Source organism: Petaurus breviceps, unplaced genomic scaffold (assembly GCF_028583685.1).
Source record: "Petaurus breviceps papuanus isolate PSGF00001 unplaced genomic scaffold, PetGlider_PUasm1.0 91133, whole genome shotgun sequence".
NCBI classification, from domain to species: Eukaryota; Metazoa; Chordata; class Mammalia; order Diprotodontia; family Petauridae; genus Petaurus; species Petaurus breviceps.
In genome coordinates this window covers 83,293,329-83,309,454 of record NW_027187419.1, presented here as the reverse complement: position 1 = coordinate 83,309,454, position 16,126 = coordinate 83,293,329, and the positions used below count along the sequence as shown (strand labels likewise).

The following is a 16,126-nucleotide window of genomic DNA, read 5'->3' as shown; positions in this document are numbered from 1 at the left end:
AGAGAGAGAGAGAGAGAGAGAGAGAGAGAGAGAGAGAGAGAGAGAGAGAGAGAGAGAGGATATCTTTCGTGCAAAAAAACCCAAAACAAAACAAAACCCAAACTCCAAAAAGCCATCATCCATTTAAACATATTGACACAGTTCTGGTGATTGTACCTTGTCTTTATCTGAAATATTCTCTTTGTTACATTCACTATTTTTAGGTCCAAAAGACCCTTAGGGCTTGAAGGGTAATTTAGGAAGAAGGCATCTAAGTGACTTGCATGAGGTATTAGTGGCATAACACACTAATCAATTTTCCTAGCTTGGGTAATGCTTTAAATCTTTTTGTAAGGATTCATATTCAGTGTATTTGCTTGTTTTTTGGCATAAAAGATATTTTCAAGGAGATGATAAAGTTCATTAAGAATGTATAAAACCTACTGACATTTCAAGTAGACCATATTTCTAAAAGGTTGGAATACACCATTTAGAAAATTGTGGGTTATTGGTAAACTTTAATCGATTTATTCATTAGATAGGAATACACTAATATAAACAGTGTGGGGTATATCTAACATGAGAATTCCCTCCACAAAACACCCTCTATGATTTAGTAGTTAAAATCTAGGGAGTTCTTGAAACAAATTTCTTTGTGACTTGCCCAAGGTATCAGAATTGGAATTTGAACCCACATTTTCCTAATTCTAAGGCCAGCACTCTGTCCATTATACCATACTCCCTATATGTTATCAGTAAAAAGATTTGTAAATAAATCTATCTGGACAATTGAATTTAAAAATAGTGGCTCTATTAGTTTTTTTATATAATGCTTGCCCTGCTGGGAATGCAGTTGTCATTTTATTTTCATCTTCCTTATAATCTTTTCATGTAATGTGAAACACTACTACATCTGCACACTGAGAGTTCTTAAGGATTGTTTATTTGCAACTTTTAATGATAGAATATTTTCCTTTTACATGTGACTGGTTTGAATAGGAAGGTTAGAGATAGAATTGGGTAGATTTGAAGGGACCATCAGAAGACCATTCTTAGAATTTGCGCAGTATTTTTAGATATCAAATTAAAAATTTTCCTTCCTATTTTCTCATGAAGTAAAAGATCTAAAAGGTTTTTTGGTCTGGAGGGTGAATGGTATTGTTGCAGCAGTCACTAAAGTACTTCCAGTCTGCCTCTTAAACTCTTGCTTCCTTCATCTCTAACTGCCATTGGGAATTCTCCTCATTCCAAACTTGAACTTGGCTTCAGCTCAGTCCCTTCTTTCACTGCTCCCAGATTCCGTATGTTCTTCTATTAACCTTGTTGGATGTGGTCTGTGGATTAAGGCTCTGATGTGGGTGAATGTTTCTTCCAAAAACTTTTCTTCACCTGTTTCCTGCTTCTTCCTTACTGAAACATCACTTGACCCATATGTTTCAACTTGTGCTCCATGGCTTTCAAAGGAGGCTTCACTTTTTCTTGCTTCTCTTTTCAGAAACTGAGAGGACAAACTCTGACCTATTTATTCTTTGTCTTCCAGTACCACTTCCAAGCCACAGATCTATCAAAACCCTTTCCTCATTTAAAATTCTACTCCATCAAATTTATACTTCCTTTTTCTAGCTTATAGCATATTTCTGTCTTCATAAACCTTAAAGTGCCATGTAAATGTGGATTAGAAAATTATTATTTGGATGACTATTATACCCAACTTTCATTTTTCTCCCTTCTCCATCTCTTTGCCCCATTCTGAGTGACTTCAACATCCATATTGACAATCTTGAAACAAGTCTCTCAGCTGATTTAATTTTTTTTTTCCCTAAGGGTTTTTACTGCTAGAAAACAGATGGGTAAAAATAACAAACATGGGGAAAGTTACTAGAAGTCTCAAAAGTCTTGTAATGCATCCATTGGAATGTAAATAGAATTAGGTCCTGATCTTTCTTGGCTCCCACTTCCTCAACAATTACATCATATTAAAAGTATTGCTCAATTCCCGTATTCCTCTTATTAGGGATGGTGCTTCTGAATATCCCTTCTGGATAGATGAAGATGGCTCTATTCTTGGTTCCTTCATATTTTATCTTTTGCACTTTTCCACACCTTTCTTCATCTGTAAGATACAGGGTTTGGACTAGAATCAGGGATTCTTAATCTGGGGTCTGAATTATTTAAAATAATATTTTGGGGCATCTAGGCAGCACAGTGAATCTAGAGCACAGGCCCTGGAATCAGTAGGACCCAAGTTCAAATGCAGCTTCAGACACTTAACACTTACTAGCTGTGTGACTTTGGGCAAGTCATTTAACCCCAATTGCCCTGTCTGCCCCACTCCAAAAAGACCAAAAAAAAAAGTTTTGATAACTTTCAATATAATTAGTTTCCTTTGTAGTCCTGTGTATTTTTAAAAATCATTTAAAAACATATTTGAGTTATTTCAAATGGAGTATCTCTTACTATCTCTTCTTGCAGGGTTTTATTTGTGTTATATAGGAATGCTGATGATTTATGTGGATTTACTTTATATCCTGCTACTTTGCTACAATTATTGTTTTAGCTAACTTTTTAGTTGTGTTTTTGGGTTATTTCCAAGTATATCATCACATCATATACAAAAAGAGTTTTATTACCTCGTTCCTTATTCTGATTTCATTCTGTTTCTTTTTCTCCTTTTATTGTTATTGCTATGATTTCTAATACAACATTGAATAATACTGATGACAGTGGTAATCCTTGTTTCATACCTGATCTTATTGTGAAAGCTTTTAGCTTCTCCCCATTATATAAATAATGCTTGCTGATGATTTGAGGTAAATTTTTTTTATCAATTTAAGGAAAAATCCATTTATACCTACACTTTCAAGTGTTTTTAATAGAAATGAGTGTTGTACTTTATCAGAAGCTTTTTTCCGCATGCCTTGATAAAATCACATTTTAAAATTTGTATTATTGATATAATTAATTGTGTTAATAGTTTTCCTTATGTTAAACCATTCCTGCTTTACTAGACTGCCAAAGTTGTCCATAATACAAAAAAAAAAGTTAAACACTCTTGGCTTGGATGGTCTATGAATCCTTTTCAGGCCTAAATCATATGATTCTTGAGATTGAGAGGTGAAAAAGGAAAAGAGAAAGGTGCTAATTATAAATCCTTGAGTGAAACTGAGAAAGTGACAGTGGGGGAAGGGATGGGAAAAGACATCACTGACTGACTAGATTCCTCTCTATACAGAGGTCTATAGGTTCCTCAACCTTGGGGAAATCTAAATTGTAAAGCTCTGAGTGTTATTCTCCCCCTTCTTTCCCTCCCCCCCACCCCATTTTTTTAACCTTGCTTGGAAACATTTCTTTTGAGCTTTTCAAAATTAGTAGATACATAGTGTAATTGAAAGACTTGATTTTTCCTTTCTTATATAATACTTAACTAAAAACTAGAAGATTCCCCATTTTGGTTTAGCAATACTTGTGTTAAATATTCTTCATTAGGTTTACTGGAATCTTACTTGCTACATAAAAACTACTAGTGAAGGACAATCTAAAGCTGTTGTGCCATTATCTTTTCATCTTTAACTCAATTTGGCTTAATTTTAAGGTTGCTTGGTTTTATACATGTTTACTTGGTTTCAAGTCTTAACCCTTGGGTGGGTTTGCTGATATATAGTTTAAAGTAGTGTTGTGACCCTTCCTTAACTAATCATTTGTATGTGACTAATGTTTAAGGGGATAGATTATATCTAGGATACTCCAATGTATCTGTATCACTCTCCATCTGTGCAGACCACTACTTGACAATGACTGCCTATTCTGTACAATTCTTGAATGAGCTCTCCTGTGTCTGTCATAGGACCCACTAACATGTTTGGGGGGTTGTGAGGGTATTTCTCTGTCCCTTGATATTTCATAGATATAAGTGGAACATGTGGGCTGTTCATTGGCTGGATTACCAGAATGACTTATTTTGTAGATGAGAACATTAAAATCTAGGGAGTTTGTTACTTGTCCAAAGTCACACTGAGCAGAGAGCTCTGGGGACTAGAATTGAGGCAGGTCTTTCGGGTCTAACACACTGTTTTCAGTCTTCTTTGTTTTTTGTACTTCATTCTATTATAATCCATGAAGATATACTAAACGCGCTTTATAATTTATTATAACATGGATTATCAGATGTAATGTTGATCAAGTTACAACTCATGAAATAGAAATATACTACAAACAATGAAAACCCAGTGAAATAGGGTTAGATGGGCTTTAATTCTTTTTCTCAGCTTTGTTCACAGCTATAAATAAGCACCACCCAGCAACAGTAATGTGCAACAGTACCTCAGCAACATTCAGATCTCTTCAGCTATTAAATACAAAATTTAGAAAACGTCATATTTATATTTATCGATTGTTACAATTTGACTATATGGTTTGTAGTAAGCTCAAACAATGGTTCCATGAAAGGCAGACTTTTTCTTTACTTTGCTACTGTCAGGGAGTGTTCAGACAATCCTTAAACATTTATTAAGCTCCTACTATGTGCCAGATGATGTATTAAGTGCTGGTGTTCATTGTGCTCGCTTTCCCATACACTTCCTATCATTATTGCTTACAAAATTTAAGGGGCTGTAATGTAGATGCAGGTTTGGTTAGTGGTAGGAGTCAGGCTCCCCCCTCTGTCCAATTAATTTGTAACTGATAAGACAACTTTGGCTGCCTATGAAAGCAAAGATTCCTGAGCCTTGGGTGACAGTGAACAGACAACCTAAGCCAGGATACATGGGAGTGGGTGGGGGGAGGAGTTAGTTATCTAAAGCTGCAAATAACAGGATCTTGCTGAGGGGCCCAACACCAGCAGGTATGGAATGTGAGGGAACTGTTCTAATGACTTGAAGGGATCAGGTAATTTTATTTTACTAGAATGATACTAGATTATTCATTAGGGATTTCTAATAAGGACTTTATAATGAAGAATAATAACTACTTTTTGGGACTAGGTAATCTTAACATTATTTTGCAACTCTGATTTTCTGGCAGGGAGGGGAGGAAAGAAGCAAGGTAAACCACAGGCTTGCTTCTTTCTACCCAGACTGGCTGTTAGGTTTTAAATAACCTCCCACATGTCCTTCTGTCTACTCACACTCTTCTCCTCCGTCGAGCCAATTGTATAAACCAGGTCTCTGTCTGGCACTTGAAGTGATAGAACTTGACTTTCAGAAAACCGGTAGGGGGTACAAAATGCTGGGAAATGAAGGTGTCTGAGTAACATTCAGGATTGAAATACTGATTTTTATAGCAGGATTATGGAAACTTTTACTAAGCAGATTGCCACATGAGATGAAAAGTCCAGTGATTCTGGGAGAACTCTACAAATACTAAGTATATTCTTTAAAAACAAAAACAAAACACAACACAACTTAGTCTTGCAGGAAGAGAAATTTAGCTAGACATAAGGAAGAACTTCCCAGTTAGTAAAGTTATTCAGAATATTTTAATATTTTTTTCTATTTACAGTATAATTTATTTTCTCTTCCAACCTGCTGGTTTTGGGGCAGAGGGAGGAGGAAGAAAAACAAAATTTCTCATATAATTACGCATAGCCATCAAACTATTCTCATGTTAGCCATGTCCAAAAATGTGTCTTATTCTGCATATTGGGTCCATCACCTCTTAGGAGGCAGGCAGCCTGCTTTATTATTGGTTCTCTGGAATATGATTGGTCATTTTGGTTAGCAGAGTTCTTGAGTCTTTCAAATTTGTTTATTTTTACAGTGTTGTTGCTATATTAGTGCAAACTCTTTTACACTAATTCTATGATTCTGCTTACTTCATTTTGCATCAGTTCATAAATGTCTTCTCTAAAATTCTTGTATCATTTCTTGTAGCACAATAGTATTCCATCGCATTTTGAATATTACAATTGACTATGGAGGATGTGAGATTTTCTGGAAATTTTTAGAGTAGCCAGTTGAGATTGACACTGGACCTGCTTCAGGGAGTAAGGAAGAGGTGTACTGTGTGTGTGTGTGTGTGTGTGTACATAATATTTTTTCTTCAAAGTCTTGATGATCAGTTAACAAATTTTTATAATTATGTTTAATGTCCTTCTGCCTTTTTGCTGTTGGAATTCCTACCAATGGTTTAAAGCCCAAGTCAATTGCTTTCTCTTCCAAAGAGCTTTCTCTGATTTTCTTTCTCGCTACCCCCAACTTTCCCCTTCACTCACCTTCTCTTTCTGGGATAGAGAACCATCATCCACTATTCTCAGTTCAATTCAGTTTGTTGATTTGATCAACAAATTGATCAATTCAATTGTGAATTTCTCAACTATCAAATGAATTTGTTGATTGCCTACTATATATCAGGCACTATGTAGGTGCTATGAAATATATAAAGGTTAATAAAAATGTTCTTGTCCTCAAGTAGCTTCATAGTTTAGTAATGGAAATGAGTCACTGCATGTACTCATGAACATAAAGAAGTGTTATGAAACCCGTGAGACTCCAGAAATTTTAAGCTTTTTGGGAGGGAAGATAGAGAAGAAGAGATGTGAATCAGGGAGAAGGGTCTTGGAGGGGTGAAACCTAAACTGGGCTTTGAAGGAAGGTAAGGGTTTCAACACAGACTGTGTGGAAAGGCCAGGGAATAGATGATCAGTATGTGAAAGCATTTTGAGATCAGGACATAAGGGGATCATTTAAAGAAAGTTGGGGTGTAAAACCTAGACTTGGGGCAGACATGGTAATTTAAAGGGTTTTCCATGGGGAAAAGAGAGTGAAAGAAATTATAAGGGGAAGATTTAATTTAGACTTGATATAAGGAGGAATTTCTCAACAATCAAATGTGACCAAATGTGAAATATGCTGAATTAGGAGGTAGTAGCTTTCCTCCCACCAGTGGTCTTCATTTGAAGATTGAATGTTGTAGAGGAGATCCCTGTGTAGGTAGGAGTTGGACTAGATGACCTTTGAGGTACCTTCCATCTCTGAAAAACAAGGACTTGAGCATCTGTGAAACTCAGGCATTTGAGTACAGTTTGGTTGAAATACATGCATGTATATGCATATGTAAAATCCTGAAAGGGAAGGTAGGGTAGGGAATGTGAGATAGGGACAGAAAGGGAGACTGGAAGATGATAGACAATGCCCGAATTAAGGAATTTGGAATTTGTTCAGTTAGCAAGTGAGGAGATGTTGAAGGTTTTTTGACCAGGTATCAGAATTTTGTATTTGGAAAATGACTTCACAAAGAAGGGTGATTAGGAGCAGGGAGTCCAGTTAGGAAGTTATTGTAATCAACAGGTAAGCTAGAAGGAACTCTAGGCTGGTAACATTGGGAAGAGAAAGGATGGAGTACATTGCAGTTCTTTCATATGTTGCCTCAGACTGGAAGATGATGTGGGAGAGTTGAATGTGAGGAAAGATGACTTGAGGTATAGCCCAGTTAATTGGGAGTATGGTGGGGCTTTAACAGAAACAGAGAAGGTAAGGGTTTGGTTTTGGGGGAAAAGATGATTTTTTGAAATCTAGGGCAGACTGAGTTTAAGATAATGGAGAAACAGCATGGAAGTCTGGTCTCAAGTCTCTCTTTGACACACATTCATGCTGGCTCTGTGACTTTGGCAACTCACTTAATCTCTGAGAGACCCAGGCAACTCTGAGACTATAAATTGCAGAGCAGGTGCCAATCTGTGTTGGTCTTCGAGGGGAGTTTTCTGACAAGAAGTATGGAAAACCAATGAAATGACAGGTTCTCCCTCCCCACCCCCCATCCCCAGGAAAAAAAAAACCCCCAACAAAACCCTGCTACCATGACCAACACTAACACAAAAGACATTTCAAAGGAAACATACAAGCAGGCAGTTAGAAATTTGAGTCTCTAACTTGGGAGTTAGGTTATGGCTGGAAATGCAGATTTGGGAGTCCTCCAAGGGACAGAGGGGAGAAAGGGGCTGGGGATTCACAGAGTGTTTTGAATCCTTTGTTGACCTCTTGATTCTTGCTTCTAGCACACTCCTGAAGGGTTTAGAAGATCAGCCTCAAGTCCTCTCTTTCTATATATACCCCATACATTTCCTGTGCTTGTCTCCTTGAATGTATCTTCTTTTCTGCTGTTGTCATTTAAGTGAATGAAAATGGAGGACAAGGAACTGGATACAAGTATTTGTTTTTGTTTTTCTCTCTGACATCTTCAAATTCAAGAATTATGGGAGTGATGTGTATAGGGGGCCACCTACTATGTGACAAGTGCTATGCTAATTGTGCCCTTTATAAATGTCCTCTCATTTGCTAGACATGTACATACATACATACATACATATACACATGTGTATATGTATGGGAGGGATTTTTTTTTTTGTTTAGGTTTGCTTTGAAATACCCCCATTTGTGTCCTGAGGGGAAAAAAAAAGAATGAAAGATGAAGGATGGACAAATTGAGGGAACAGTAGTTTAAAGTATGTGAGAAAGGCTGGAAAAATAGATTGCAGTGAGCTGTGAAAGTCAGATGAATTTTGTATTAGCACCCAGCTAAGATCTGGTATTAACCCAAAGTCTCTCCCTTAATTTCTCCTTGTATTCTCTTTCCTCGCCACCCCCCCCCCATCCTTTTTTCTACCTCCCCATTCTCAATACAAAGTGGAGTGTGTTTTGGAAACCCGTTATGGACAGCAAGAAGGTGAAAAATAAATTCTGACATAACATTTAGGGTGTGTGAAGTGTATTTTATGCTTACATGTTGCCTGGTTGTTAATTCTGTATTTCTTGGGTAAAATGGCTTATGGTTCTGTTATCTGGGAGGGGGAACTGCCAGGACTATTGCCAAGTGGCTGTTTAAACCTTGTAGTGGATCAGTCTCCAAACTACTTGCCTTGCATAATACCTCCTGCCTGAAAGTTCCAAACAATCGCAGCACTCACCAGGACCCATGGCCTTGGCATTATGATAGTGTGTTGATGATTGATTGTGTTTTGGATGACCCTCATGAACGAGCAGATCAGTTATGGTGGGAGGAGGAGCTAACAATCTTAATGTCTTATAACCTTCTTGGTTGAGCAAGATCATGGCTGTGATTCAGGTCCGTGGCATTTTTTTGGCCTTAGCTGAGCTGGCTTCAGTAACACAGTGCAGATGGATCAGTAACCAGAGTAAGATTTCTTTATTCCACATATAGCAAGTAGCATTAAAGTTTGTGGAGCCCTGAGGGGGAAAGGTAGGACATGAAGTTGAAATTCTCAAGAGAAAATGGTCAATTAGTTCTCCTTGAAAATGAAAATCTAGGGGGGCGGCTAGGTGGTGTAGTGAAGAGAGCACTGGCCCTGGAGTCAGGAGGACCTGAGTTCAAATGCGGCCTCACACACTTAACACAAAAAACTAGCTGTGTGACTTTGGGCAAGTTGCTTAACCCCAATTGCCCTGCATTCTACACCTCTAAAAAGCAAAAAAACCCCAAAAAAACAAACAAAAAGAAAATGGAAATCTGGGTCATAAGATCATTCCCAGTTTAGTTCAACAAATATTTATTGGAGTGCATACTATACAAGGTGTCATACTTCGAAGTTGCCCATTAGCTTCTTTCAAGACTCAGCTCAAGGGCCACCTTCTGCTTGAAGCCTGTTCTCATCTTCTTTCCTTCTCCCCTACCCAATTCCTTTTTTCCCTAAACTCCTTTGCATTCATTTTGTGCATTTATGTATGTAAATGTATGTACTTATAAATGTACATGTGTACCTCATGAGAATGTAAACTTGGTAAAGGGAGGGATTATTTTAATTTTTGTCTTTGTATCCCCAGCATTTAGCATGATGCCTGGTACCTAGTAGGTGTTTAATAAATGCTTCCTGAAATATAGCAGTCCCTGCTCTTCAGAATACTAATGGTTTAATAACAAAATGAGACATAAACCAAAAGATATGTGACAGTAACTAATTAGAGACAGCTAGGTGATGCAGGGGATAATGTGCTGGCCTTGGAGTAGGGAAGACCTAAGTTCAAATCTGGCCTCAGAGAGTGACTAGCTGTGTAACCTTGGCTTATATTCCACCTACTTCAGTTTCCTCAACTGTAAAATGGGGATCATAACAGCACCAATTTCTCTCAGGATTACTGTAAAGATCAAGTGAGATAATGTTTGTAAAATGTTAAAGTGTTTAATGGCACACATATAGTGGTTAACAAATCTGTTTATCTTTCTTTATTAGAAATTTATATCCTAGGGGTGGCTAGGTGGCCCAGTGAATAGAGTCTGGCCCTGGAATCAGGAGGACCTGAGTTCAAATCCAGCCTCACACACTTAACACAAAAACTAGCCGTGTGACCTTGGGCAAGTCACTTAACCCTAACTACCCTCCAAAAAGCGAAAACAAAAACAAAAAAATTTATATCCTGTGGTGAAATACTACTATACTATAAGAAATAATGAGCTGAATGATCTTAGAAAAACATGGAAAGATTTGCACAAAATAATGAAGACCAAAATGATCAGAACCAAGGGAACATCGTATACAGTAATAGCGATATTGTTTTAAGGACGACTTTGAGCAAATAAGTCATTTTGACTGTATAATCACCCAGATTAACGATAAAGACGAATGAAGGAAGAAGCTATCTACATACAGAGAAAGAACTGGTAAATAGAAGTATGTATAGAATGATTTTACATACACATACCTATTTGTGTCTAATGGTAACCATCTCTAAGGGGAGGGGGGAAAGGAAGAAAAAAAGGGGAAAAAAGAAATTTACATGATAACTTTAAAAGGACTAGCAAGTTGTACATATGATTTGCAGTTTGATGTATAATCATTAAAAAATTTATACTATGTTATGGAAATGCTTGTTCTATCCCATAAATTCAAAATAAAATAAGCACAATTTTAAAAAAAGAAACGTATATACTAGATATTAGGCAGAGAGTCAAGAAATTAGGGAAGTGATTTAAGAAGATGGCTTGAGGGGATGGCAGGATCCATTGAAGTTTTTTGGTTTTGTTTGTTTTTAGAAATGGGGAAACCTGGGAATTTTTGTAGACCCTTGAGGAATGTAGATAATGAAAAAAATGAGAATGAGAGAAGTAATGATTGAAAGGGTAAAGGAATAATATCAAAGTAGGGGGATGAAATGAGATCAAGTATACAAGTTGGAGGTCTTGGCCTCACCAACTAGAAGGGTCCCTTGTTTGTCAGAAATTGGAGCAAAGGAGATGAGGATAGTGAATGATAATACAAGAGAGATTTTAAGTTGTATAATAAGGATTTCATGTTAGATGACCTTTTTTTTTTTCACCAAAGTAGAGGTTTTGTACTTTGAGATAAAGATTGGAGGGGAAGGCATATTAGGCCCCCCTCATTTGTAAGATAGAAGGTTGTTGGGATGACTAGGTGGCGCAGTGAATAGAGCACCGGCCCTGGAATCAGGAGTACCTGAGTTCAAATCTGGCCTCGACACTTAACACATAAAAAACTAGCCATGTGACCTTGGGCAAGTCACTTAACCCCAATTGCCCTCCAAAAAGCAAAAAAACAAAAAAGATAGAGGATTGTTAGACTGAATGAATAGCTTAAGCATTTATTGAATATCTATTACAAGCATACACAAAGACAAAAGAGTCAAACAAGCCTCTGACTTCAATGGGCATCAGTTTTATTTGGAATTCTGGGATCATAACACTCAACAAGTTAAAGGGAAGACAGTATCTAGTCTGATGTCTTCGTTGTTTATACAAGGTATCCCAAAACATCTTAATGCCATTTTGAGCTTTTAATAGCTTAAAACAGCACTAAACTCTTGAAACAAAGACATTAGTTAAGTGGCTTACCCATAGTTAAACAGCTGGTGTGCCTGGTATGGTGAGTGGAGTGCTAGACTTTGAATTGGGAAAACCTGTATTTATGTCCCACCTCTCATTACTTATGTTTTTAATCCCTCTGATCCTCAGTTTCCTCATTTATAAGATGATAATATCACAGGGTAAAATCTTACAATCCATAAATGCCAATACTTGTCATAGTTACTGTTTTTATGTTTGCTGTTAAGTATATGAATTGGAATTTAAACTCAAATCTTTGATTTCAGATAAGAGGATTTATTTATATAGGACATCCAAATTGTTCTCCCTACTACATCAAGGGTTCTTTACTTTTTTCGATGTCATGGACCATTTTGGCAGGTTAATGAAGTGTGTAGACCCATTCTCAGAGTAATATTTTTTTTTGGAGGGGGCAATTAGGGTTAAGTGACTTGCCCAAGGTCACACGGCTAGTTTTGTGTCAAGTATTTGAGGTCGAATTTGAACTCAGGTCCTCCTGACTCCAGGGCCAGTACTCTATTCACTGCACCACCTAGCTGCCTCCTCAGAGTAATATTTTTAACTACATAAAATAAAATAGATAGGATTACAAAAGAAATTGATGATATTGAAGTATCTCTCTTTATATATATGTATATATGTATTTAAAGTTTATGGACCTCATTTCTAATAAATAATGATTGGAGGGGTCTCAGGAAATAAACCAGAAATCTAATACTTTGTCCATTAATTGAGTGTGGTGCTACAATTTGTTTTAAAAATCCTGAGTTTTGTGGTTAGGGGATACCAGTAAATATATTAGACTTTTAAGTCCCCTGCTGATCCTCTGGTCTTTCTCTACCCTTGGATTTCTACACATTAGAAATACTTTCTATGCCTGAAGCCTCTTCTTCCCATTGATAAGTTCCCCATAGAACATCCATTTTGAGAAGTATCCCCAGAACACCTTTCTCTTCAATTTTCTCCACGCTGCACTCCAGCTGGCTCTTTAGATTTTCTCTACAATGCCACCTCAATCACCTGGTTGTTGTTGCTTCGTCTTGGTCATTTCAGTTGTGTCCAACTCTTTATGACCCCATTTGGGCTTTTCTTGGCAAAGATACTAAAATGGTTTGCCACTTCCTTCTCTGGTTCATTTTAGAGATGAGGAACTGAAGCAAACAGGGTTAAGTGACTTGTTCAGGATCACAGAGCTGGTAAGTGTCTGAGACTGGATTTGAACTCAGTTTTCCTGACTTCAGGCTGGGCACTCTATCCACTATGCCACCTAGCTGTCAATGGTACCCTCCTGGTACCTTCTTATATTTTCTCTCCCCATCTCCTTCAGTTTCCTTTATGTATTGTCTCCTTCTCTTAGAAAGTAAAGTCCATGAAATCTGGAACTGGTTTCTTTCTGTTGTGTATTCCCAGCCTTAGCACCATGCCTGGCATATAGAAAGCACTTAATAAATGTTTGTTCACTTGATGTGGTGAAGTGGTTTTAAGTGCTTTCCTACCCATGCAGATGACTCTATAGCTTTGGCTTTTTAACAAGCTGCAAAAGTTTTTACAGCACATTTTGAATCATAGTCATGAAGGACACCATCCTTAGCACACCCAGGCTGCCTTTCTTTGGTGTCCTTCATTCTCATTTATACCTAGCAGCTGTCTTGGACCTTAGCTCTTGAGAAGTTTTCTGCTATGGAATCTTCCCAGTACCTCTTTGAGTGAGGGAGGATGGTGTCTACCAGGGCTGAGGGCCAGAGCTTTTGCTGATATGTCTGAGCTTTGCATTATAAGGTAAGGTGCCTATAATTCTAGGTGGTTCCAGGATGGGACATGAATTTAATTGTGTCTCATTGAATCTCCTTATGTTAAAAATTTGCAGCTACACCAACATTCTTGACATTTGTTTTGTTTATTCCTGAAAACATGGCATTTTGTTTTGCTTTTGGTCATTCAGCCTCATTTGGGGTGATTGTCAGCTGGGAGGTTGGCAGGAGGGGAAGAAGAGGGAAAAGCTGCATTTTGGCAACCCTTCAAGAGCCGAGCAGCTCCCTGCAGCCAGGACCATAAACTGTATAATTTGTCCATGGAGGCCGATGTATTATAGAAATGAAAATTCCTTCTCTGACAGCATTCATTGCTTAGCACGCAGCAATTTGGCTGTCAGAAACAGCTGGCCCTGCAGGGTGGGACAATAGAAAGGCAAGACAGAGAGAGAAGGAAGTGCTTACTCAAATCTCCCACTGTGAGAGGATCAGGTTACTGAGTCCATCCTTACAACAGACTGCAGACTGCACAGAGCTCTAAGACACACGGCTTCAAGTCTGAACAGGAGCCTATGGCTCAGACATTTTAGTAGTGTTTTTTGATTTTTTTTCTTTTCCTCAATGGATCAACAACAGCAACAAAAATATTAAAAAAAAAAAACCTCCTCTGCTGGTACTCAAAATGTGGCTTTCTCTTTGTATTAAGATATTTTGAGAGTCTTCTACTTGGAGATAAGCATTAATGGGAATGTAAGTCCTTTGAGGTCTGGTGTGTGTTTAACTCATTGGGGCAGTGAGGGACCGTGAAAGCATTTCTTGATTTATTTCCTGCTTGGTCTAGAACTTTTTTGTTCTGTTTAGGAACATCGCAAGAGGCAGTTTTTAATTGAAAGTGATTGACACAAATATAAAGGAAGACGAAACAAGAGGGTGACCAAAGCCTTCTTCGTGGTTCGTTTATGCTGCTTGCATGGGTGTAGACTGTTTAATTGGCATTTCTTTTGGAGGGAGACAGAGGTGCTGCTGTCTTGAACTTGCTTCTCTTTCTGTGGGTCTGCAGCATGTCTGGCTTTGTGTTTTCCCCTATCGATTCCATGACTCACTGAGTGTGATCTAAGCAAAAAGCTTGCTTAAATGACAGAGGAGACAGCTGTCTGTTACAGGAGGACATATTTTCTGGGTTTAATGGCGCCAGGTTTTTCCCAGTAATGTACAGCGCTGTAAAGTTTTTACAGAAGGTTTCTTCTTCACTAAATGTTTCCCCCAGTTGTGTTCCAAATTCTTAATAGTCCAAATATTAACTTCACCATGTGATGTGTCCTTCAGGAAAGCAATATGCTTCAGGTTTTTTGGGAGATTTTTCGTAGAGTACTTTTCTAAGCCTTTTTTTTTTTTATGTAAAAAGTATTTGAGAGAACAGAAGCCCGACATTGGTGTGGAAAAGATATTTTCTGTTCCAGCTGAGTAGGGTATTGGAAATATACTAAGATACATTCATTTAGCTAAGTTAGAGGGTTAGAATCTGGTAGTTGTTCAATTTACACTGTACTCTAGTTTTTTTTTTTTTTAATTTTCCTTTTCCCCTTTAAATCTGTTTCCCCTTTATATGATAGAGGCTGAAGTTCCAGATGTTGTTTTGGTTTAAAGAGTGTGTGGAAAAAAAAATAAGCTTTCTTAATGATAATAACAGAGTCAGACTGGCTGGTTCTGTACTGACAGGAAAATGGAGAGATAAAAACTCCATTAATGGTGCATGCACTGCCTAAGTAGCCAATAAAACAATGCTGTCTTCACTGGAAACTAGTCCCAGATTGGCAATGATCAGTGCCAACTGCAAAAGACAACAGCTGCAGAGCCTGACAAAAGTATTAGAGTAAAAAAACGATATATTAAATGATTTTTGAGAGGGGGAGGGCGGTTCTTTTGTTCTCATCTTCCTTCTCCTTCCCACCCTCTTTTCTTAAGTCCTGCTTAATACTTGCTCTTCTAGAGAGTTAACCATGTTTGATTAAAACTTAACGATCAAAAGAAGAAAGTGATTCTCTGAGTGAGTCAAGTTCAAGTATATTTGCTGAGGTTTGGATAGAGGGCTGTTTTTGACAGGGGACAAAGTACAAATGTATATTAAAGTTGGCCTCGCTTTTCACAAAAGTTTTATTTTATTTTTGAAGTTGGTAGAACAAAATTTTTTTTCCTAGCTGTACTTCTAGAAATGTCTTGCATTTTCTGAGTGATATATATATTTTTTTTACCTCTACACAACAGGTATTATTTTATTATCTTCCAAAAAGTAACTCGTTGCATAAGGCACTATTATGTATTGTACAAAGTTTGGATTCATTCATTCAACAAATACTTTTTGAAAATCTATATGTGAGACAAAACCCTTTGCTGAGGAGGAGGTTAAGATTTGGCAAGTAGACCAAGAGATAATAATATACTTTTTCTTTTCATTTTTAAATTAAATTAAATTTTTTCAAGCAATGAAAATCTGCCTTATCTCTTCTACTCTACCATTGAGAAAAAAGAAAAAGAAAACTTTTGTTATAAACATGTATAATCAAATAAAACAAATTCTAACATTGGTTACATCCCTCTCAGGGCCCCCC

The 16,126-nt window shown here is 37.4% G+C and overlaps 1 protein-coding gene across 2 annotated transcripts in view; it reads left to right on the top strand.

The window, feature by feature from the left end:
- ACVR1 (activin A receptor type 1) overlaps positions 1 to 16,126 on the top strand; it is a 173,595-nt gene that overhangs the window by 14,919 nt on the left and 142,550 nt on the right. The window contains exon 1 of one of the 2 annotated variants that reach the window (XM_069080074.1): positions 13,070 to 14,267. The exons of the other annotated variant lie outside the window; for it this stretch is intronic. Coding sequence (XP_068936175.1) covers positions 14,260 to 14,267 — 8 coding nt within the window. The 5' untranslated portion in view covers positions 13,070 to 14,259. Of the gene's footprint in view, positions 1 to 13,069; positions 14,268 to 16,126 lie in introns of those variants that run through there. 2 annotated transcript variants of the gene reach the window in all.